General features: G+C 39.1%; 1 protein-coding gene across 1 annotated transcript in view; it reads right to left on the minus strand.

Moving 5' to 3' along the window:
• Positions 1 to 1,915: 1,915 nt before the first annotated feature.
• LOC117578282 (uncharacterized) overlaps positions 1,916 to 24,604 on the minus strand; it is a 38,416-nt gene continuing 15,727 nt past the window's right edge. The window contains 5 exon segments of the mRNA XM_034263719.2: positions 1,916 to 3,790; positions 3,793 to 3,954; positions 4,003 to 4,092; positions 6,057 to 6,269; positions 19,808 to 19,881. Of these exon segments, the coding sequence (XP_034119610.2) occupies positions 2,765 to 3,790; positions 3,793 to 3,954; positions 4,003 to 4,092; positions 6,057 to 6,269; positions 19,808 to 19,881 (1,565 nt within the window). The 3' untranslated portion in view covers positions 1,916 to 2,764.

Genomic DNA, 24,604 nt, shown 5'->3' on the forward strand with positions numbered 1-24,604 from the left:
CGATAACTTTTTCTCTGTCGCTAGATTTATCGAAAATAAAGCAACTTTTCAGAAAGATATTAAACACTGTACTAAGATATACAATATTGCATTGCTTTCATAATTTTTTTAATCACTTTTCATCCTAACCTCAAAAGTAGTTTCAGTTGAATCTCGATAACTTTTTCATTGCCTATTGACTTATCGCAAAACGATGCAAATTTTAGTTTAGATGATATATTATTTTTGAAAACGTAGACTATTGCTTAAACTAACGAAATTTGTAAATTATTCATTTTTAAATGAAATAAATATTAATAACATTTGGTGTGAACTCGGTAACTTATTCCATAGCTGTTTGTCAGTGCTGTCTATGATCGTAGTGTGCTGCTCACAAGTGTCAAACATAAACACATTCACACTCTTGTCGATAATTGCATATACTTGTATTTATGGCCATTTCGCAGTTGTGTTAGCTTGACAATTCGCGCTCGGTTTCAATTTCACATATTCGCCTCTCACTTCGTCGTTCATAATTCATTTTGTTGCTATGCATATTTCTGTGTGTTGGTATGTGTGTGTGTGTGTGTGTGTGTATGAGATATTGTAGCAGGCAGCCGGCAGCAATGGCAACAAGAAGATGGAGAAAAAGATAGAAAGAGAAAGAAAGAAAAGGAAAGAAGAAGAGAAGCACATATTTTAATTGGCGTACAAGAATTTCAATTCCATGCATGTTCTCAATGTGTCGCGCACTCAATTTCTGTGCGTGTGTGTGGTGTTATAATTTTCATTTGTGTGTGTTGGTGTGTGTTTGCTTATGGCAAAAGAAAACAACAACAAATCATATGTATTAAAAAATAGCACAGCACAAACAGATAGCAATAACAGTTAGTAAAAGGTAACGAGCAACTGCAAACACGTTTCGTTTCGTTTCGTTTCGTTTTCCGTCCGACCAAATTGCAGCCATATTGTAATTGTTTGTTTTAACAGCAATAGAACAAATAAAAACACATATAACAGACATACACATAGACATATAAATATATATATTTATACATATATATGGATACATTTTTGCAACTCTTTTTTTTCGTTCACGTTCGCTTTCGCTGCCAATTCATTTGCTTCGCATTTTCTAACACACACACACGATGAGTATTAATTATTTACCATAATGCAAAGGTAATACGTTTGAAATGAATTTCAAGTGTTGAAAACAATATGTAAAAAATAATAATAATGTCAGCATCAAACTAAGCCCTTAAATACAATTTGAACATTTTATGCAAATATTTTCAATCCCTTAATGCCGTTTTTTTCTGCGTTGGTCCATTAAATTGATTAAACTTTAAACTCAAATTCAATTTCCATTCCCCCACGATCTACGATTTTAATTGAAATCATTTATGTTATTTTTTTTTTGTTTTTGTTGTATTTAATTAGCAATTTAATGCAAATAATTCCGTAGTAAAAACCATTCACAAAAGCATCACGTATACGCAGAGTTACTCTACAGAGAAAGAGTTTGTATTTGTTATTTTACATAATTCAAGAAAACATAATTTTAAAAACATAAAAAATAATATGCAATTTATAAAAAAAGAGTATATAAATTCTATTCCAAAGTTTTGATCGACTTAGCCCCTAAAATTATGCTACACTTTTTTCATTGCTTAGTATTAAGACCAACGGAAAAAGTAAAGCATGCTTCTGAGGGTCAGATCGATCATAACTAACAATAAGTCTCTGCTTGTTGAATTCTGATGGAATTATATGACACACACACACACTCACACACGTACAGGCACACACAATCGCATTTGCATTTATTCGTATTGAGCAATTTATCGGAGCTTTTGTAACATATTAGATTAGTTTAGTTTAATTGTATGCCTTTGATTTGCTAGTTGCATAGTTTTGGTTTCCTTTGTATTAATTCGATTTTTGTAGATTAAAGTAGTTCAATTTTCATCACAGCTAACGTCGATTTTTGTTTTGTTTTGTTTTGTTTTTTTTTTTTTTGTTTTTGGGGTTTCCCTTTTTACTATGACAATTTGATTTCGCCAAATTGAAAAAGCAATCAAAATTAAACACAAAATGCAAATTGGGTTTCAAATCATATTCGTTTTGTTCATATTTTGTTTTGTTGTTGTTGTTTATTTTGTTTTGTTTCTTTTTTGAATCAATATTGAATTATTTTTGTAGCTATTATGTTATACATACATTTAGGGGTTTCTAGTCAATACTAGTTAACACTATAACACATTTTACATTTGCAACATTCATATAATTTCACATAGAATCTTTAACTCTGCCCCACATCGAGAGAGAAAGCAAAATATCGAGAAAAAAATGTGGGAATATAACAAAAATAAATATAGATGCGAGTATATTGATTATAATACGGCAAATTACACTGAATGCATATCTTAAAAATAATTTAAAAAAAAAAAAAAAAAACTTTTCTTGTATATATTCTATGAGCCTACGAATCGCAATTTCAAACTCCAGCAGAAAGAGACAACAAGTGTTTTGTGCTATTGATTTTGGCTGTTTTGCTTTTGGATTTCGGACATTTGGAGTGTGTGTATGTGTGTGTGTGTGCGTGGAACCCGTCGGTCGTCATGCAATTGCGAAACCCAAGGAAAGTCTCAGAGGTACTCACTGGACAACAGAGAGAAAGAGAGAGAGAGAGAGGGAGAGCGACAGCGAGTCTTCTACTAAGACAGCAAGTACGCAAAGCAATGGCGATAGGTGTGAGTACAATTTACAAGTGAAAAGCCCACTAACAGGATACGCCCTGCTTGGCCACCGTGTACCAGGTGCTGACTGTCACCAGGGATGGCGAATCCGGTGTGCTTGGCAGCTCCCCCACTTGGCCGTTGCTCTCCAGGCCAGCCAAGGCCAGCGGCTGCAGTGGCGGAAGAGGTGGCTGTGGTGGTGGTGGCGGCGGCGGCGGCGGTGGTGGAGGTGGTGGTGGTGGCGGTGGCGGCGGCTGCGGCGTTGGCAGTGCAGCTTTGGCAGCTGATGGCGTCGTCCTTTGCTGGTGTTGATGTTGATGTTGATTGTGATGGTGATGTCGATGCTTGTGCTTGCTTTTGCTCTTCGTCGCCGGCTTCGGTGGCTGGACTTGAGCCTGAACTTGAGCTTGGCTCTGGCTCTGGCTATGGCCGAGCTGCTGCGGATGGTGGAAATGCATCGGCTGCGGCGTGTGCAGATCTCTGCCCACTTGGGGACCCACTTGCGGACACCGGAAGCGTATCGCCTGCTCGTTAGCCACATTCAGCTCTGGCCAACGCGGCAGCTGTTGCTGTTGCTGTTGCTGTGGCTGTTGGTGATGCTGATGATGATGACGCTGCTTGCTCTTGTTGCGCTTCTGTTGACTCCGTGACTTCGAGTGGCTTTTGCGCAGTCGCAGCGACGATGTCGGCAATTGACGCGACTGCAGCTCGGACTGCGGTCGTTGACAGTGCCTGCAAATGGATCGACTCCTTGTCTGCGATCTGCCGTTGCCGCTCATCAAACGTCTCTGCTCCTCTTCCTCCTCCTCTTCTTCTTCTTCATCATCATCATCATCATCATCTTCTTCCTCATCATCGTATTCATCGTCATCGTCATCATCGTGAGCGTAGTTCACTTTCGGATGTCGCTGTCTTTCCCTTTTTGACCTGTATTTAATGTTGCAGCTGCAGTTGTTGTTGTTGTTGTTGTTGCTTGTGCAATTGGTTATTGTTGTCGTAGTGGTTGCTGTTGTTGTTGTGGTTGTTGTTGCCGTGCTCGCGTCATCCATATCGATGACATGACAACACTTGGCTGCCCTTGGTGTCTTGTGCTATGTTTTTGCTGTTGCTGTTGCTGTTTCATCTTGTTGTTTGACTTACGTTTCTCCGGCTCCATTTGCTTCTGATGATGTTTGTGCTGTTCTTGCTGCTGCTGTTGCTGGCTGCGACTGCGTCGTCGTCGCCGCACCGTGTACTCATCACCCTTGTCAGTCGGATATGGTCAGAATGCTGTGTCGAAGACAGACATCGACCTGGATATGGCATCATCGTTGCGGCACGCCTCCAAGAACTCCTCCAACGTCACGACGCCATCGCGATTAATGTCCATTTTCTGTTGACACATAAATCATATATTCACACATTAATCAATTGTCTAGTGCGAGTTGCATTAGTTGGATAAAATATTCGGATAATTGAATATATAGATATATAGTATTTTCAATTTTACACATTTTCGTATTGTTCTTATTTCTATATTCATTTGTTTGGATTTTTAGAAATATTTGCCAAAACAAATGTATTTATTCTTCCACAATTTGAATTTGAAAGCTACAGTCGATTGTGTGTGTGCTCGATTGTGAGATATCCGCTATCTATTTTGAATAAAAGCAAAAACTGTCAGGCATTATTGTCTAAAGTATCTAATAAATACCCCGAAAGAATACTATAAAAATAATATATTAATATGTTACTTCTTTAATTCTGACATTATTATGAAAATATATAATTCAGACATTATTGTAAAAATATACCAAATCCATGAACCGAACAATACTCAAAAATACCAAGAGTTATTTTTAATATATGGATATACTTCCACACCCATTCGGGTATTATTGTTAAATAATACCAAATAATACTAAATTATACTATTATGATAATAATTGTTAAACTATATTTGGTAAATATACCGAAAAAATACTCAAACATAACAAGAGCTTTATTTAATATATCGAAATGGTACTACATTAATTCGGACAGTATTCTGAAAACATACTAAATCATTATACCGAAAAAAATACTCAAATATACCAAATACTATATTTCATATATCGATATACTACTACGCTCATTCATTAATAAATATTATCAAAAAATTCAAAAATATGCCAATAATAATAAGTATTAAGTTTAATATAACAACTACCACTACAGATATTATTCTTAAATAATACCAAAATATACTAATATGCGAGCAAACAGATAACCAGACAGACAGAGGAACATGTCTATATTGTCTCTGCCGTTGAATAGTAAATATACTTGATGGGTTAGGAGATGCTCCTTTCTGCCTGTTGTACACATATTCAGTAAACTTAATACCCGTTTACTAATGAGTGGCGAATAGAAACAAACTCTCCTTCTCCTCGGAATGTGAATTTCATCTTAAATGCAAACAGTTTCCTTTGGTTATTGAGCATGATTTTAATTATTTTTGTTCATATTCGTTACTTATTATTACAACATTTTATTAAATTTGATTATCATTAATTACCAGCTGGTATTGTCTGAATTTTAAGAAGTCCAGTTCGTCAATTATTTAAAATGAATATTTTTTTTTTATAGAAATGTCTAGCAATCATTGCAAGCTAACTTCAAACCTCTTTGCAAAGGTAAAACTTTCTTCGTTGCAACGAATTCTTCTGCGCATTTATTTAAATATTTACAAACTGAAGCCAAAGAAAGGAAATTTAAAGTAAGGGCTGATTTAAGCACAAGCACAAGCATGACCGGAACAATGGAACAATGTAGAAGTAGAAGGTTGCTGGCTCACACGTTGAGTTGGGCAAGTGGAGAGAGAGAGAGAGAGAGAGAGGACATTCAACAGGACGACAGCGGACATCGGACAGCGGACAACGGACAGCGGACAACGGACAAGGGACAACCGCTAATGACAATGCGTGACTGGCAAGCCAAAAGGAGCCCAAGTCCAGCAAGTCGACAATCTGGACAGCTGGAATGGCTCCGACCACATGATGGCAATGCCCATAGTCATAGCCATAGTCATAGTCATAGTTACAGTGCCATTTCCACAACGACATTTGCACTGTGTAGATGTGTGTGTGTGTGTGTCTTGGCAAATGGCCAACAAATGAAATACATAATTTGATTTGCATAATACAGAGTAAATAAGCCGTCGTTTGAGGCGAGCGCAAATTGATATTGCATAATTAACATAAGTAATGCGCATTGTTTCTTCCAGCTGGACTGAGCTGAGCTGGGTTGAGCTTGGCTGACCAAAGGACTGATGGACTGAAGGACAGAAGGAAGGAGGGAAGGAAGAGGAGTACCCACCTGAAAGATTTGCTCCACTTTGCCTTTGATCTTCTCCTCCTCGGGACACTCGTCGGGCAGGCGGCCCATCAGCTCGTATATAGCAGTCACAATGTCAGTCATTTCTTCCCTCGTAATGAAGCCGTCGCCATTGATGTCGTACAACGAGAAGGTCCAGCGCAGTTTCTCCTCGACGGATCCGCGCGACAGTATCGAGAGTCCTTGAACAAAGTCCTGTGGCGAATGAAAAATAAGCCCAGATAAATACAACATTACAACAAAAAGATACACACAAAAAAAATAGCAGATACATTTAAAGATAGCAGAGGTAGAGGTAGAGACTCGACTCGCCTCGCCTCGCCTCGCACTTGGCGTCGTATACGTATACGTAATATGAATGCGAGAGCACAACAAATGCGACAGCAGAGCCAAAAGAAATTGAAAATATGTTTTAAGAAATTGCTCGTAAACCGCAGCTCATGGGCACGTACAAGGCCTTCTCCTCTCAGCTTCTTTCCCCATCTGAATGCTATTCTGCTTCCTCCCCATTCGCCTTCTCTGCTTCCTCTGCTCAGTTGTGTGGCATTGCTTGCTGCTGCTGAAGTGGACATTTATTTCAGTTCTTTGTATGACAAATGTGCCTAGATAAGAACTGGAAGTTTTTCAAAAACTTCTTCGCACAACGTTTCTAACAAGAAGGTGACCATTACATCGCCATCGCCATCGCCATCGCTATTGCGCGTCTAGAGAGCTTTGACTGTGAGGCAGAGAGAAAAACTGGAAACGCAGCTGGGAAGCAAAACTTCAGCATGCTTTACATACATTGAGTGCTGTTGCTGTGCGCGTTTCTTTTGACCATTTGAACATTTGCACAGGCCACTTGGCTAATTTATCAATGCAATGAGAGCACTGAGCAGTGAGCAGAGTGCAGCTTCAGCTTCAGCGTCAGCTTCAGTTATTACCGCACGTGATGGGGGCAAAGCTGAAAAAGAGCGTTGCCTACTTTCGGGCGTTGCAGTTTGGACGCTGACAAATGCGAAGCAGTCAAAGGCATGAATGGAGCAAGTTGAATCCTCTTAGCTCTCCTAATAAATGAGCACTGGCTGCCGGCTGCTGGCTGCCAGCTCACTCTGGGCGTAACCATATTTCTATGCTCGCTTTATACTTAAACGTGCCCCAAGCTGCAGAGTCGATTCACTCCGAATGCCAGATGCGCTGCAGCGAGCACCAAAAATGCTTCCAGAAATACAAAATATCAAAATAGCATTTGCTGAGAATACTCATTATTTTCAAAAATATAAATAATAAATTCATCTATAAAACAAAATGAAATAACTAAACATTTAGCTTTAATACTTTGAAGTCGTTTTTAGGCAAAAATGATTATATGAAATTAAATATTAAATTGTTATGAAAGAAATGCATTAAATACCTCAACATTTAACTTTAATACTTTGAATACGTATTCTGGCAAAAGCGTTTATATGAAGTAAAATATGCTTATTTAATTGAAACATAAATTTCATAAATTTAGCAACAGTTTTTATTTAAAAAAATGTTATCTCTTTAATTAAAATATACATTTAATAATTATACTTTTTTAATTGCAAATATAGATACAAAATATGTATAAAACAATAAGTATAATTTATATAAAAATAATAGTATATAGTATCAGTATAGTATAAATATACTAATATGCAAATAGTAAATATACAATTATTTTTATATATAATATAATTAGTATTTTTACACATTTAGTATATTCATTTTTAACGAAAGAGGTTATTACATTTAAAAATACTAAACATACTCGTGTTTTTATACTGAATATACTATTCATTATATGTATATAGTATAATTAGTATTTTATACATATTAAGTAGATTTATTTTCATATATATAGATATAGAGTATAACAGTAGTAAAATATTTTTTAATAACAGTAAATGCTGACAAATCTTAAATCACAAATACGAAAGACGATGTTTCATGTTTATTTAATCAGTTATTTTAGAAATTATGTTGCTTTTTTTATTTTCAATCCATCAATTATAAAAAACATAATATTTTGACATATTTCAACATCACGAATGATTATCGAAGATGTTTTTTTCAGTTTGTATTGAACATTATTTATTATTTTAAGAAAATGCAGAACCGTGAATTCTTATAGATGAAAAGAGTAATCCGCAATAATCCTCAACTAGTGCAAGCATTTGCAATGGCAACTTTCATGTATGTTGAATTTCATTTCTGCTTCGCTACTTAAAGCATTCAATCTTTATCACGCCAAGCAGCAAGAAGCAAATTATTAAATAACATATTTGCAGCGCAAACTCAACAGAATATTATTTCACATTACTGGAAATGTAATTGGCAGCCATCGAATATTGTCTTTAATTTTGCACATTATTGTCGAACACCTTAAATGCTGCAATTAGCGGGTCAACGTGAATACAATTATAATTTCGCTTTATGCTTTATGCTTAATTCTCTATTTCCGGCTGAGTCTTTATGCTATTAATGCCGATTATGGGAGTGATAAATTAAAATTGTAAATTAATTGCTGGCGATGTATGTAGTAACAACTTTAAAGCAATTAAAATCGAAATATGTATTTTATATGCAACGCTTTTGAAGGTGCGTTTTCAATTGGATCTGAAACTCTTTACTCTTAATCATTGGCGTGTTGTTTGCAACATTTATCTTGGCAGTCGAATCGAATAACGTTGCCCCCACGCCCCATGTTTAGTCTGTAATATGTTGTTATTGCTGTTTGCTGTTCTCCTCCTCTCTCTCTTGTTGTTGTTATTTTACGTTGGCAATTTAATAAAAGCAACTGTCGTGCAAATCGTGCATAAAACACCTCGGCAACAATATGTGAGCTTAATTGAAAAGCGGAAGTCTACTTAGTCAGCCATCACTTGCTGTGTGGAGCAGAGACTACACTTGTGCACATACACAAACACACACACACATACACTACGTACATGCTTTATATCGAGAACGTGCCTTGTAGTCATTACAATTTTAGGTCATTATTCACAAACGAAAATGGCGACCAGGCAAAAGGCAGCGCCAGGCAAAAGGCAAAAGCTCGCGATGGGCTTCGTTCCATTGTCAGATAACGCGCGACTGTCTCAGTAGCTGAAAGTATATGTGTGTGTGTGTGTGTGTGTGTGTAGGGAGTGTGTCTCTGTCTGTGTAACTGCTGCAGTTGGACGACAAGACGCCTTTTGTTTGGCCTGTCTTTGCTTTATATCGCACTTGTGTCTTGACTTTGCCGCCCCGTCGAGTTGGCGTTAAAATCGCCATAATTCATCGTTTCAATGGCGTCGCCGCCAACACGTGCTCCCTGCCCTTAATCCCCGTCCCCGTCCCTTCCCCGCTCCCACTCCCTTCCTCCTGGCCTGTCCTCTGGCATATTTTGCATATCCAATAGGCGTGGCTCTTGGGACCGGAAGTGAAGTTCATGTTCGGACGTTAGCACCCAAGACTCGACCCAGAACCAGAGTCAGAGACCAACAAAACTGCAAAATTATTTGCAATTTGCATGCGGAGTGCGCTCAGGCACGCCCCCTTTCCCTTCCCCTTTTGCGCCCCCCTTTGCACAGACATCGCCACCATTTGCCACGATTTGCATGCGCATATTTATTTGATTTCCGCTCTGATCCGACGCCCCCGCCATAGCTGCCGCTTTTCTAGTCCATTTCCAACTACTACTCCGCTTTGTTCATCTGCAATAGAAATGTTGACAATGACAGCAACAGCAACTGCGGCTGCAACAAGGATAGCGACATGAACTCGACACGCGACTGCAGATATGGCAGATATGTTGCTTACTTCCCAACCTTTTACCCACTTGTGCTGCATTTTATTTCAATTTTGAGACATTTCACTTGATTTTTGGCTTTTGTTTCGCTCGCTTCTCATCCTCCTGCTCCTCTCCTAAACGAAACACAACAGTGTAGGCAGAGATAAAGGTGAAAATGCAAATGCAAATGCAGGTGCAAGTGGAAATAGAAGTAAAAGTGGAAATGGAAATGGAAGCGTAATTCAAACTGGAAGTGGTTACGCTTGTTTTCTGCTCTCTAGCTGCTGTTTTTCCTAAAAGTTTGTCCCAGCAACAATGCGTTTAAAATGCTATTTTCGAAACACTTTTATTTAAGTAACACACAAAACAATTAATGCTATGAATTTATAAGAAATATAATCTTTTTAAAATTTAACGTTGCAGATTTATATTGAGAAAAACAACAAATAAAACAAATTTTAAAAATTAATATGAATAAGCATAGTTTAAGGGATTTGATTTATTTTCGAAAATGAAGTTATTATAGAAATAAAGTCTGAGAGATCTAACTACTATATTAAGAATAAAGTAGTAAGTCTGAGAGATCTAACTACTATATTAAGAATAAAGTAGTAAGATCTCTTAGACTTTACTTCTATAATAACTTAATTTACTACAAGACTGACACACTCACGGTTGGCAATTCATATTTATACATACATATGTACATATATATATATGATTCTATTCCATACTATAACATATGTAGAATAATATAGAATAGTATTGTAATCAAATTATTGTCATTTCGAATGATTTTTAACTCTGAAATTGTAATTTCATTTAAATAACTTTTGAATAGAGAATTTAATTGAGTTAAATATCACTTTGTAATATTTTAAATTCAGACATCATAACGATCTGCTTATGTTATTTTTTCAGACTACGCAGTCGAAATTGTAAAAGCTACGGCTCCGAAATTTTTACACCCAATTTCTACATATAATTAATTGCTCATCAAAGCTAGTATTAAAATTCTTCCGTGTATGCGAGAAGCGTCTTGTGATTTACGAACACCTGTTTCAGCCTTGTGGCCACTTCTTCTGTTAGACATAATCACACTGAGAAGGCTTCTCTTTATACTTATACAAGTAGCAACTCCTTCCACTAAACTAAATGCAGTTGTTTCTGTTTCGCTTACTCCTCCAAACATGCATATGCGTAAGTTGTTGCTTTGATTTCTACAGTCGCTTCGCTCGCTCTCGCTCAGACGCTTACACGTAGCCCGTAGCCCAACGTCTAGTCACGAACATTAGACACGATCAGCGAACGTTTTGGCTAGCGACTATTGTGCTCTCGCTTGCATTCGCCTACTGTTTGGAACTTTCTCATTTTAACAACAACTTCGGTTATGCATAATATCACAGCCATCATCATCTTCTCTTTAACATTTGCGCCTTCGTGTATTGAGGCAACGTCTTCTGTTATACATTTAGAGAAGTAGCAACGGCTTCCGTTTGACATGTAGCAACTTAGACATAATCAACTCTAGACAACATCCTCTAATGCATAACATTGGCTTGCCTTTATACTTATTCAAGTAGCAACTTCTTCCACTACACAGACTGCAATTGTTTCTGTTTCGCTTACTCTTACAATGCATGCATATGCGTAATATTGTTGCTTTAATTTCTACAATCGCTTCGCTCGCTTTCTCGCTCTCGCTCAGACGCTTACACGTAGCCCAACGTTTAGTCACGAACATTAGACACGATCAGCGAATGCTTCGGCAAGCAACTATCGCGCTCTCGCTTGCCCTCGGTTATTCATGACATCACAGCTAGCATCCCCTTCTTCTTAATTTTTATGTCTCCGTGTATTGCAGAAACGTCGTCTGCTAAACGTCTAGCGAAGTAGCAACTTCTTCCGTTAGACTTACTAAGCAGAGCAAGCATTTTTGCTATACTTCTTTGGTTGCACTTCTTGAACGAACGAATGTAGCAACTTTGTCCGTTTGACTAATATCAATTTCTTCTGTTAGACTTAATCGCAACTAGCATTCTCTTCTATTTTACGAGGAATGCCTGCGGATTTATTTTGATCGTTGAACTAGCAAATGTTTTTGTTTAAGCATTGCAACTTCTTCTGTTAGACAATCAAAATAACCATTTTAATGTGTATGATTTACGAACACCTGTTTCAGCTTAGTGGCGACTTCTGTTAGACATAATCAACATTAAGAAGGCTTCTCTTTATACTTATTCAAGTAGCAACTCCTTCCACTAAACTAAATGCAGTTGTTTCTGTTTCGCTTACTTTCATAATACATGCATATGCGTAAGTTGTTGCTTTGATTTCTACAATCGCGTCGCTCATTTTCTCTCTCGCTCAGACGCTTACACGCGGAGGAACGTTTAGTCACGAAGATTAGACACGATCCGTGAACGTTTCGGTAAGCGATTATTGCGCACTCGCTTGCTCTCGCCTACAGCTTTCAACTGTCAGCATAACTGGAAAACATCACTGCTCTCTTTAACATTTGCATCTTCGTGTATTGCAGCAACGTCTTCTGTTATACATTTAGAGAAGTAGCAACGGCTTCCGTTTAACATGTAGCAACTTAGACATAATCAACACTAGGCAACATCCTCTAATGCATAACATTGGCTTTCCTTTATACTTATTCAAGTAGCAACTTCTTCCACTACACAGACTGCAATTGTTTCTGTTTCGCTTACTTTCACAATGCATGCATATGCGTAATATTGTTGCTTTAATTTCTACAACCGCTTCATTCACTTTCTCTCGCTCAGACGCTTACACGTAGCCCAACGTCCAGTCACGAACATTAGACACGATCAGCGAACGTTTTGGCTAGCGACTATTGCACTCTCGCTTGCACTCGTCTACACCTTGTAACTTTCTCATCTTAACAGCAACTTTTCTTATTCATGACATCACAGCTAGCAGCGTCTTCTCTTTAACATTTACGCCTTCGTATATTCCAGCAACGTCTTCTGTTTTATATTTAGCGAAGTAGCAACAGCTTCCGTTTAACATGTAGTAGTAATCAACACTAAGCAGCATCCTCTAATGCATAACATTGGCTTCCCTTTATACTTTTCAAGTAGCAACTTCTTCCACTACACAGACTACAAGTGTTTCTATCTCCCTTACTCTTACAATGCAGCAAGTGCGTAATACTGTTGCGTTGATTTCTACAATCGCTTCGCTCGCTTTCTCGCTCTCGCTCAGACGCTTACACGTAGCCCAACGTTTAGTCACGAACATTAGACACGATCAGCGAATGCTTCAGCAAGCAACTATCGCGCTCTCGCTTGCCCTCGGTTATTCATGACATCACAGCTAGCAACCCCTTCTTAATTTTTATGTCTCCGTGTATTGCAGAAACGTCGTCTGTTATACGTCTAGCGAAGTAGCAACGGCTTCCGTTTAACATGTAGCAACTTCTTCCGTTAGACTTACTAAGACTTACTAAGGGTGTCAATGAAAGGGTCAACCATATCAAGCAACAGAAGCTGTGCTTAAACTGTTTCGCACGAGGCCATGTCCAGGCCAAGTGCACAAGTGCGCACAACTGTTTTACATGCAAGGGTCGCCATCATACACTCTTGCATCGAGTCAACCCGACGCCGACAGTCACTAATCCCACTCCAAATATACAGTCCACTCCTTCCCAGTCAGCTAATGTGCAATCATTCCTGGCAGTTAACACACAAGGTGTTCTGCTGAGTACAGCTGTTGTACATATTTGCCATCACGGCGTTCGGCACACAGCACGGGCTCTGATCGATTCCGGATCAGAGGCTACCTTCATTTCTGAACGATTGTTCAAGCGCTTGAGGATGCCATACACATCCGTTCAAGCCCACGTTTCTGGGCTGACTCAAGTTGTAGCAGCCCAGCCCCGAAAGCATTGCCAATTCCTAATTGGCTCCCCGTTGCGACCAGATCTGCAGATTGAGGCATCGGCTTTCGTCCTTCCGCAATTAGCAGGAAAACTGCCCTCATGCGCTGTCCCACAAACCATCCTCGACAATCTGCCAAGCATTCCGCTGGCCGACCCCCAAGTTCTATGAGAATTCGCAGATAGACGTGCTTTTGGGCGCGGATATCCTCCCATCCGTTCTTCTCGGCGGTTCTCGTCAGAACGTTTGTGGGACCCTCATTGGTCAAGAGACCATTTTCGGTTGGATCCTGACCGGCCCAGTGTCGGAATCCACTTCTAACTCCATCTCGTCCTTTTCGACTCGACTGTCCGTCGATCGAACTCCTACGATCGGTCCTGTGACAGGACCCCCCTCCAAATCTATTTCAGTTTTTTCGGCTCGACTTTCCGTCGAACGAAACTTCGCCATTGGTCCTGTGACGGGACCCCACTCTGATCCTTCTTCGGTTCGACTGTCCGTCGAACGATCCTCTAAACGCAAGCCTTTGTTAGGCCCCCATTCAAAATCGGTTCCAACACCTTCGGCTCGACTGTCCGTCGACCGAACCTATACGATTGATCCTGTGACAGGACCTCCCTTAGAGCCTCTTTCAGCTCGACTGTCCGTCGAACGATCCCGGACGGAGACGCAGTCTTCCTCTGCACCGATGGCACCGGTCACTCCGCGTGGGGTCTCCGTGCCTCCCGTCACAACTTCGCGCCAGCCCAGGAGCCGACGCGACCACCCGGCACCCTCCGGAGAAGAACCACCAAGGACGTCCCGTGTCAACATTTTCCATGCCGTCATCCACAGGCCCACTCACCCACGCTCCCGGCCCGTGCCTAGCTCCCGCAGACGGCGCTTTCCAGTGCAAAGGAGTGAGCATACTCCCCACTGCGGCGGTCAGGATACACATGGGGACTGCGGTTTTCGAAGCGCGAGTTGGATCCGTGTTGTCCAGTAAGCCGCATCAGCGAGTCGTTGCCAGGGGCCTTGGGCTCTCCATCACTCGCATGGGCGCTGAAGGAGTCTGCACGGCGTCGTTGCGCTCCAAGACACACCCACTCTATCTATCCTGATATTGTCCTGCCGGGTATCCTCCCAAATTTGTTATTTTTTGCAATCCCAATATTGCAAGGGGGGGAGAATGTTGATGCGAGCGCCTTGCTAAGTGAGAGGCACACCTCCGCTCCGCCGACCGAAAAGCACTCAAAGCTTTTTCGCTCACTAGCAATGCGCTCAGTGCGTAAGAATGCACTCAAGCTCCAGTGCTCTCAGCTTCTCTCTCCCACAACTCACCACCGCTGAGCCGCGCTCAGCACAATAGATCGACGAAATGCCGTCGGCATTTTCTCTATTGTTAGTTCTGATTTTCGCTTCTTTCGCTCCGGTATAATTACCCCCCCAATTGTGCGTTATCAACAACCCGAAAAGTTTGCAATAAATACATGTTTATTATAAGAAAAAACCGCGAGTGTTTTTATTTCGGAAAAGGAAGAACTTGGATATTTTCAGCGCCCCCACGTAAACACAGAGCAAGCATTTTTGCTATACTTCTTTGGTTGCACTTCTTGAACGAACGAATGTAGCAACTTTGTCCGTTTGACTAATAGCAATTTCTTCTTTTAGACTTAATTACAACTAGCGTTCTCTTCTATTTAATGAGGAACGTCTGCGTCTTTACTTTGATCGTTGAACTAGCAAATTTTTTCGTTTAATTAATATAGCAACTTCTTCCGTTAGACTTACTAAGCGTACTTAACGCTTGCTTCTCTTCCGGTTTCAATTCTTGAAAAAACGAATGTCATAGCAATTTCTTCTGTTAGACTTAATCTCTTCTACTTTACGAGGAAAGCATTGCGGATTTCTTTTGATCATTGAACTAGCAAATGTTTTTGTTTAAGCATTGCAACTTCTTATGTTAGACAATTAAAATAACCATTTTTATGTGTATGTATGTATATGTCGGAAATATTTTGTGCAACAGTATTTATATTATATTTATTTTTATGTAAACTTTATAAATTAATTGCATTCAGTTGACTTTTGCGTCATGCGAACTTAAAAAAAGAAAACACACACTTAAAAAAATATTGTATAAAACTATCTTTAGTTATTGAGAGTGTTCCCAGATGAACAAATAAAACAAAACAAAACATTTTTTTTTATTTTATAGCTCTTGATTATCACTTTAATAAGAGTTAAGAATGTTGTTGTTATTATTTTTCTATTTTAAGATGATTGCAAAAATGAACACAAAATGAACAAATTTGTATTTATTTTATATCGTAAAACAGAAAAAGTTAATAAAATCAATCTAGCTCTAAATATAGTGCTAATATAAAGCTATAAGAATAACCTGTACTTATTTTTAAAATTATTTCAGTTTGAGTTTTTTATTTACTGTAAATTGAGTCGCTCGCAAAATGTTTCGCCATAGAATTTCTCAATAAAATCATAAAGACATAATACTATGGTGACTATAATTTTTTTGTGGCTGTAAAAATAAAATGAACCAAACTAATAAAAATATTGCTTGAAAAGTGCTATAATTCAAATTGTATAAGATTGTAATAATAAAGAAACAAAATTATGGGATTTATTGGGATTTTTCCATTGTTTTACTTAAAAAAATGAATGCAATATTGTAATTACTAGATAAAAATATACATACATATGTAAGTATGACAATGGAAAAATATGTAATAAAGCACAATCTTATACAATTTATTTTATACTATTTAAAATATAACATTTTTTAAAACAACATCTAACAATGCAATTCATCCTCAAATTGCTTGAAATCAGTCAATTACTACCATGGCTGGTTAAAAAGTGCTTTGTTTAAATATATGTACAAGTAGAAACAGGTGTAGGATAAATTAAAGTCAATTACACAAAACGTTAATCGATACTTTGGATTCATAATGAGAAGGTCGCGGATAGCCAAGTCACATTTCTAAGCTATTATAATGAGTAAAGTCATAATTTATGTATCAATCGAAAACCCCATGCGCTCTCTCTATATGTTTTAAGAAGTCAAATCTGCTTTCGTGTGTGGGTGTTTGTTTAATGTTTAAAACAAATCAGTTGCTGTCTCTGGCAGTTTCGAAAGTTGTCGCGATTGGAACTCGAACCCGAACGCAACACATCAGCCATCAATGACAAGCACTTTTCGAGCAAGAAACTTGACAACCAACTTTTTGCAGCGCATTAAAGTGTGAGCAAGAGAGAGAGAAAGAGAGTTGGAGGAGGGAAAAGGGGATGGAGTAAAGTGCAGAGTTTCAGAGAACTTGTATATAGTACTTAGTTGTACTATGTGCACCTCGAACTTTGCTTATTACAACTTGACTGTGGCCTGTGGCGTTTAATAGAGCGCTAAAACATCTAGCCAAAGGACTTTCATAGCTCTTGTCGACATGTCGTTGTCGTAGTTGTTGTTGTTGCTAGTAAACCGCAACTAAATGAGCTGGGACCTCGTTGTCGTTGTTGTGCTCTTTTTGGACGAGGGCAACCAGTCGGCTACGCAACCACTCAACGCCCTCTAGAGAGGATGCCAATGGAGGCAAGGGGCAGCCTGAGTCTGAGTCTGAGTCTGCGTTGGTTGTCGCGGAGTTTCAAAACGCAACTGTCAGCCATATTTTATGCTTAAAATGTCTAAAGTAATTTCATTGTGCTTAAGCGCTTTCTGCTGCTGCTCCTGTTATCGGATGCTGTGTCTCACTTGGCTGACCACTGAGCCCACCCACAAAGCAGAGCAAAGCAAAGAACAGAGCGAGTCGCAAGTCGAAAGTCGAAAGTAGAAAGTAGAAAGCAGCACTAAGCAAGTAACAACATTTTCCCTCGAGAGTACATAACTAAGTATATTAAATTGAATTATTTGCCAAGTGCTTAGGCGCATTAAAATGTTCGACAGTCTCTGTTCACATTTTGACTTTAAGACGGCCAACTCTTTAAACACACACACAACCCAAACTCAGCTTCTTAACAATCGCTGAGTCGCGCAGCTGACGTTTTTTCCATTCCCATTCCCATTTCCTGCTTTAACGATTTCCATGTAAAACCAAAAGGCTTTCAACTCCCTCCACACTACGTAGTTCGTTTCTTTCTTTCATTCATTTTTTTTTGCTCCTTGTTCTGTTTGTTTTTAGTGTTCGCTTTCGCCGTTGACTATGTCTGGCGCATTCCCTGGTCTTTTATTAGCTCCCAGCTATATTACAGTCTTTTTTTTTTTTTTGTTCCGAGCTTGCACTGACCCTGCTGCGGCGTCACTTGTTTAACGACTTCGTCGATGCTCAACTAAAGTTTAAAGTTTGACCCAAATGTGCCGACAAAACGGACAAAACAAGTTCGAGTTGGAGTTGGAGTTGGAGCTGGAGTATTTGCATTTGGTCGCTTAACGGATTTTGAACACACTTGTTAACTGCTCAAAGAATTGCAGCTGCTTATCAGCAAAAGAATCTTTTATTTGAAGCGAAATTCATATTTGTATTCATTTGTTCTTCACATGTGAATTTAAAATGCCATAAATGCATCACTTTTGGCATATTGAAACAGCTTCTGTTGATATTCTTGTTCGTTATGAAGCATTAGCATCATTTTTCCATTGTTTTTAAGAAACTTAAAGTGAGCTGTCCATCCACAAAATTTACACCATCTGGCACATGGGGAAAACCCATCACATTTCGGAGAATATGCATAAATGCGTCTGGGAAATATTCATGCCTAAATTTCTGACAAAAGGGGGATTTTTATTGTGAATATTCGCATTATACTTGAATTAGTTGCCTCTCGAATTTTACCATAAAAATAGCAAAACTGAATTTATTATTTATTGTCAAAAGATTACCTTGAATTCATCGTATAAAGTTCTATTTATTCTCAGCCAATTTATATTTAAATTTGCCGAGGAATAGATTTTCAAATAAATAGCATAAAACTGATGTGCATTTTCATTACTTTTATTACGTTTGATAGCAATTCACAAACATACGCAAATAAAGTTGGAGAATTCAGTTTTACAATTCACAAATTTTAAGCATACGCAAATTAAGTTTTATAAAATAAAGAAGTATCTAAAACATTTGTTATACGAATTTAATGATAACAACACTTGAATACGTGAATTTGAAGTCAATGTGAGGTAACTGATCTGAATTTTTATATGATTTTATTGGTCAAAAGTTCCGAGTATTAAATATTAATATTAAAGCAAATGTGTAACTGAAGATAGTTCTAAAAGTAACTCCAAAATTTGTTATGCGAATTCAATGAGAGCAAGTACTAAAATTAATTATATCACTTTAGTGATAGCTGAAGAGTTGAGTGAAACATTTGGTATAGAAATTTAATAAAAACAATAAACAAATATTAATGAGTAATAGTTAAAAGACTTAACTTAATTCGTTGCTTATTGTGGCATTGAGTTTTATATGAAATTAAATGCAATTGAAGCACTTGTTATGCGTATTCAATGGGAACAAGTCCCAAATATTAAGTATACGCATGTCGAGTTGTATTCAATGAAATGTGTGACCTTAGCAAATAGTTCAGAAAAGACCTGAAACATTTTTTATACGATTTGATTTATAAAAATGAATAATATCATATTAGTAATACTTTCGTTTTGCGTGGTTAATGAGAAGAATTCCCAAATACTACGTATACGAAATTTCAGATTAAATGTATCACACAAGTGACAGCCAAAAACAAGTATTAAAGCTATGGTCGAGTTTCATTTTCAATAAAACCATATTCTAAACAAATACTCCGGAAAAATACTTAAATATACCGACCGGTATATTTGGTATATCATTATTGTTCTTCATTTAAAATATATGTCCCGATTTCCGAAGGCGTCATACAAAATTATTTCTTAAATTTGTTTTTCTTCTTTCTTTATGCTAACAATTGCAAATATTACGTATACGCAAATTGAGTTTTATTAAATGAAATGTCAGAAATGAGTTTTAAACTAGTTAAAGACACAACTGAAACATTTGTTATGCGAGTTGAGTTCAACTTACCTCAAAGCTGACAATGCCGCTGTGATCCTGATCCAGTGTATTGAATACATAATGTGCATATAATGTTGGATTTGCTGTTGAAGTTGTCGTTGTTGTTGTTGTTGTGGTTATTGACATTGACGTTGTTTTTGGTGTGTATGAAAAGGAGAAAAGGAATGCGTTAAATGGGGGAGTTGAGCTCTCAGAAGCCGGGACATAAAAGTCTTCGAGGCTTCTTCGACTTTTAAGCTGCTAACTTTTGATTAAACGAGTATGCGTTTATATGAACTGTCAACTCAACTACAAATACACACACAAGAACACAGAACACAAAACACATACACATTTAAATGCCAACACACACACACACATACACATACACACAATGATTTGAATGTACAAGCGATTACATTTGCAAGTGCTGTGTTTACGTCTTCGATAAACTATGCGACAACAAAATAAACTGCGATTGGAGCACGGGAATGCGAATGTGAATGTGAATGTGAATGAAAGTGAATACAAACACAACTAAGAATGTAAATGTGAATGGCGAAGGGAGAGGGAGGGAAAACTCAACCTGAAGCGAAAACGAAACTGAAACTCAAACTGAAAGAGAACTTTCGTGTCAGCATAAAGATGAGAGGGAAACAAAAGAGGCGGAAGACAGCGGAGGGAGAGGGGGAGAGAGAGAGAGAGAGATGGCTGCTGTGTCATTGTTGGGTCGCAACAACTTTTATGTGGGCCCCGTTCTTTTTGACTTTGCTCAAAGGAATGCCACCATGCACCGTGCTATCCAGCTATCCCGGTGCCCTTTTCGCTCTCTGCTCCTTTGGCCCCGTCGGGCATGAAAAAATTGTTGCAACTAAACTTTCGTTTTGTCAGCCACAAAGTTTTTGTTTATCGCTAAAAGTCGGCAAATGAAAAAAACCAAGAAAGGACTTTCGACTTGCGAGTGAACCTTCATCCCCCGCAATTTTCTGGCAGTTCTCAGCTAATTATGTGAGTGTGTGCCCCTCACATGATAAGAGTGCGAGTATGTGTGTATATGTGTGTGTGTGTGGGGCTAAGACTGTGCTGATAAGTTGCCAAATGTTGTGCAAATGATGTCGCAAGTTTGTCTGAACTGAAGTGAGATTCTCTGCAGCTGATAACCACATATGCTAATTATAGAGTATCTCTGCAGTCAGTGCAACACATGTGGCAATTACTTTAAGCCCGCTTTACTGCAGCATTTCATAATCTTACACTTCCCTCTCTCTCTCTCTCGCTCTCTCGCTCTCTGTATCTCTGTTTCTCTGGCGAGCACTTGCTGCAAATGTCCTTATCTGGCCATCACATTACATTTAGATTATTGCCAGACAGTCGCTCATTTGTGCCCTTTATGGTTACGACTTGCCTCGTTGCAGGCAGGCTGCACACCTTTCTGCTTCCCTCTCCCTCTCCCTCTCCCTTGCTCTCCCTCCCTCCCTCTCTCCTTCGCTCTTCTTTCCGCTGAATGCAGTTCATAAAATTGACGCTGGCAAAGAGCAATTTTATGTGATGTGGTTTGGCCTTTCGGTTGCTGACGACTTTTGCCAGCAGCGGCAATTCGATGCTTAGGGCGCGCTCTCCTCCTCTCTGCCCCCTGCCAGTCAGTGAAGAAGGGGGTGGAGTGGGTAAGGGGAGGGAAACATTGTTTTGCGTCTTCGCGCAATGCCAAAAATGTATTTGTCAAAGTTTATTGTCGCCGTTTGATACTTAATGTGTTTTTATGACGCATAACGCCTGCTGCCACGCCTCCCTACTACTCCCACTCCCACTCCCACTCCCACTCCCCCTCGACCCCGTGGCAAGGTCAAAGCTCAAAGGCAGCGAGAGCTGAGCCAGCATCTGTTGTTGTTCCCGCTGGCTGTCAGATATGTTTTAACGTTGGGCCAAATCAAAATGACTGCAAATGTGCCATGTAAAAATTGTTATAAAATTTGTGCGCAAAATTCGCAACGCACACACAAACAGCGAAAGCGAGAGAGAGAGAGCTGGAGTGAGGGAGATGAAAAACAAAGAAAATCTGAGGAGCGTTAATGTATGTGGCACAAAGCGGAACGAAACGGAACGGAACGACGCCGAACGGAACGGAACGGAGTGGAATGGAATGCCAAGGCGGTGGGGACACAAAAGTGATAAATCACCAACTTTGATGATGATTTTTTTTTTGTGTATGTGTGTGTTGTTGTTGTTCGTGTATGTGTGTGTGTTCTATATAGAGGCATTAGGTTACCCCGTGGTCGGAGGTCGGAGGTCGCCGGAGTTTGGCGGAGTGGCAAAGCGGCTTATCAAAATAAAAAATGATTTCATTATTTATTTTTCATCAGATAACTGAGGCACAGCATGTCTCGTGTTTACTTTGCTTTTTTACAAGCATTTCCTGCCCTGCTCCTCCTGTCGATGCTTGTTTGTCAGCTTTGCCGGCAAAGCTCTAACATTTTCCCTGTTCTACGAATATTCGCCCATTGCCATCATGTCTTTTCCTTTTCCCGTTTTCCCTTTTTACACAAAAATAAGTTTATTATAATAATTTAGTGGCGAACATGTGTAGCAATATTTCTGCTTTCTTTCTTTCGCTCCTTGTGTGTTTCGTTTTATATATATTTCCATGCCCGAGGGGATTAGTGCACAGGCAGAGAGACAGAAAGACAGACCGACAGTCAGGAAGACAGTCAGATAGTCGGGCACACATAATCGTGGATTTGAAGTACAATTTATTGTAGACGCACCTACTTGGCTATGCATATGGCAACATAAGTAGTTCAACTAAGCAGCCAACATAGTTGTGCTTACTCCTTTTGCATTTGCCAAGATATTGAGCACAGTTTCCATTTCAGACATAAGCACACCTTAAACTTCCACTTCCACTTGAAAGTATCGTATCTGCTTATATACATGCAAATAAGTTTTGCACATTCTCGTATATATTTTCCATCTCTTCTTGAGAATGCCAAGAGATTTCTCCCCCCGCACACAAAATGTTTTATATATTTTTTGTGCTTTTTAAAGCAGTTTCTAGTTGTGAGGGAAATCGATATGCCAACCGGAAAAATAAGAGGGAAAAAATTTTAATTTTCTGGCGAAAGAAAAAAAAAAAAGAACTAAACCAGATGAAAGACATACGAATTTTCGTATTTGTTTCTTTGTTGAAAATGCGGTTGTGTTTTTTTGCTATCTACATTGTATTAACCCCGCTTGAAGGTTGTCTTTCATGGTTTCAGTTGCCTGATTGGTCACTCACTCAGTCAGTCAGTTAGTCAGTCAGTCAGTTAGTCAGTCGGTTAGTCTGTCCAGCAGCAGCAGCAGCAGCAGCTCATTATCCACGCCTTAACTTGGCTCGCTTTGTGGCACAGGCAGCTTTTATTTATGGCAGCAGCCGCGTGGTAAAAAGTAAATGAGCAAATTTACTTGTTATTCAAACGAGGTCAAGTGGGTGGTGGCTCGCCTGCCTGCCTGCCTGGCTGCCTGCCTTGCTCTGGTTTAGCCTTTCGCCCATTTGCCTTGCTCTACATGACCCTAGAATCCACAATCTCCTCTTGGTCTCCCCTCTCATCGTCCCAAAAACGAAGCGTAGTCGCGACTTGTGAAACATGATTTTGCTTTTTATACTTTTGCTAATTTGCTCTCTCAACATTTTCAGTTTAAACATGGCAAGCAAAGGGTCCAAGCACGAATTCCCGAATGGGGCTGCCATTCTTCCCTAGTTCTCTAGCAACTCTTTTGCTATCACTTCGTTGCCCCCTCCTCCGCCTCCCTCTTTCATCCTCTCGTGTTTGTGCATCTATTTATCAATGCCCCATCCAATCCGGGCACAAAGCCTTGGTCAATAGCCTGGCATTGGCCTTTGTTTTGGTCACTGACAAAAGCGGGCAATAATAACGATAATACCACTCCGTGCTCCGAGCTGCGATGAGACATGCCCAAAGGCAACTGAATTTTGGCAAAACAGTCAAGAGGCAAAAGCCAATAGCCAATAGCCAATAGTGGCCGATGGCCCCTCAGTTGGCTGTCATTGAGCCATTTGGCATTCACCATTTAGCATTCTCTCTCGTTCCATTTACGATGCGGGCTGTCCAGACGAGACTCACTCGATTGATAACAGATAACAATGCGAATCGTCTTCTTCTTCTTCTTCTTAGTCTCTCGTTGGAATTTGGGTCAAGCCAAAACCTCGATCCCATGCCAGGACTTTGACAAGGATTGCGTTTGCTTCTTCTCGCTTCGCTTGCCATTTAAAACTGATTAAGTGTCTGTGTTTTGACTTGGCATTTTTCTGGCCTAATTACAACCAAAAATTGGGTTCCTAATAAATGCCAATAATGCTTCATTCTATACAATGTAAACAAATAATAATTCTAATGGAAAATCAAACGGAAAGTAATCAACAATCAACGATTTTCACAAAACTTTAAGTTACTTTTCTCTGCTGACTAAGATGGATGCAAGCTATCAGCACAAAATGTTTTTTCTCCGCATGAACTTTGTGAGCTACAATATAATGTTGCCAAGAAAACTAATCAAATCTGTTATCATTACATTGTCGGCAAACTATCTTTGTAACTGAAAGCTGGAAATGTATTAATGTGAATGGATGGCAAACAAGATAGACGATGACAAAGTTTGTTGAATGAATTTTAACTATATTAAATCATTGCTGATATAAATTAGAGAAAATAAAATGCATTTTAATGGAACAATCTGTAGTCTGAACATTATGAATAGAATGGAATGAAATTATTGTTGCATCAATCACACTCACACTCACACTCTTACATAAATTACGCATACTACTTA

Source organism: Drosophila albomicans, chromosome X, assembly GCF_009650485.2.
Source record: "Drosophila albomicans strain 15112-1751.03 chromosome X, ASM965048v2, whole genome shotgun sequence".
Lineage (NCBI taxonomy): Eukaryota > Metazoa > Arthropoda > Insecta > Diptera > Drosophilidae > Drosophila > Drosophila albomicans.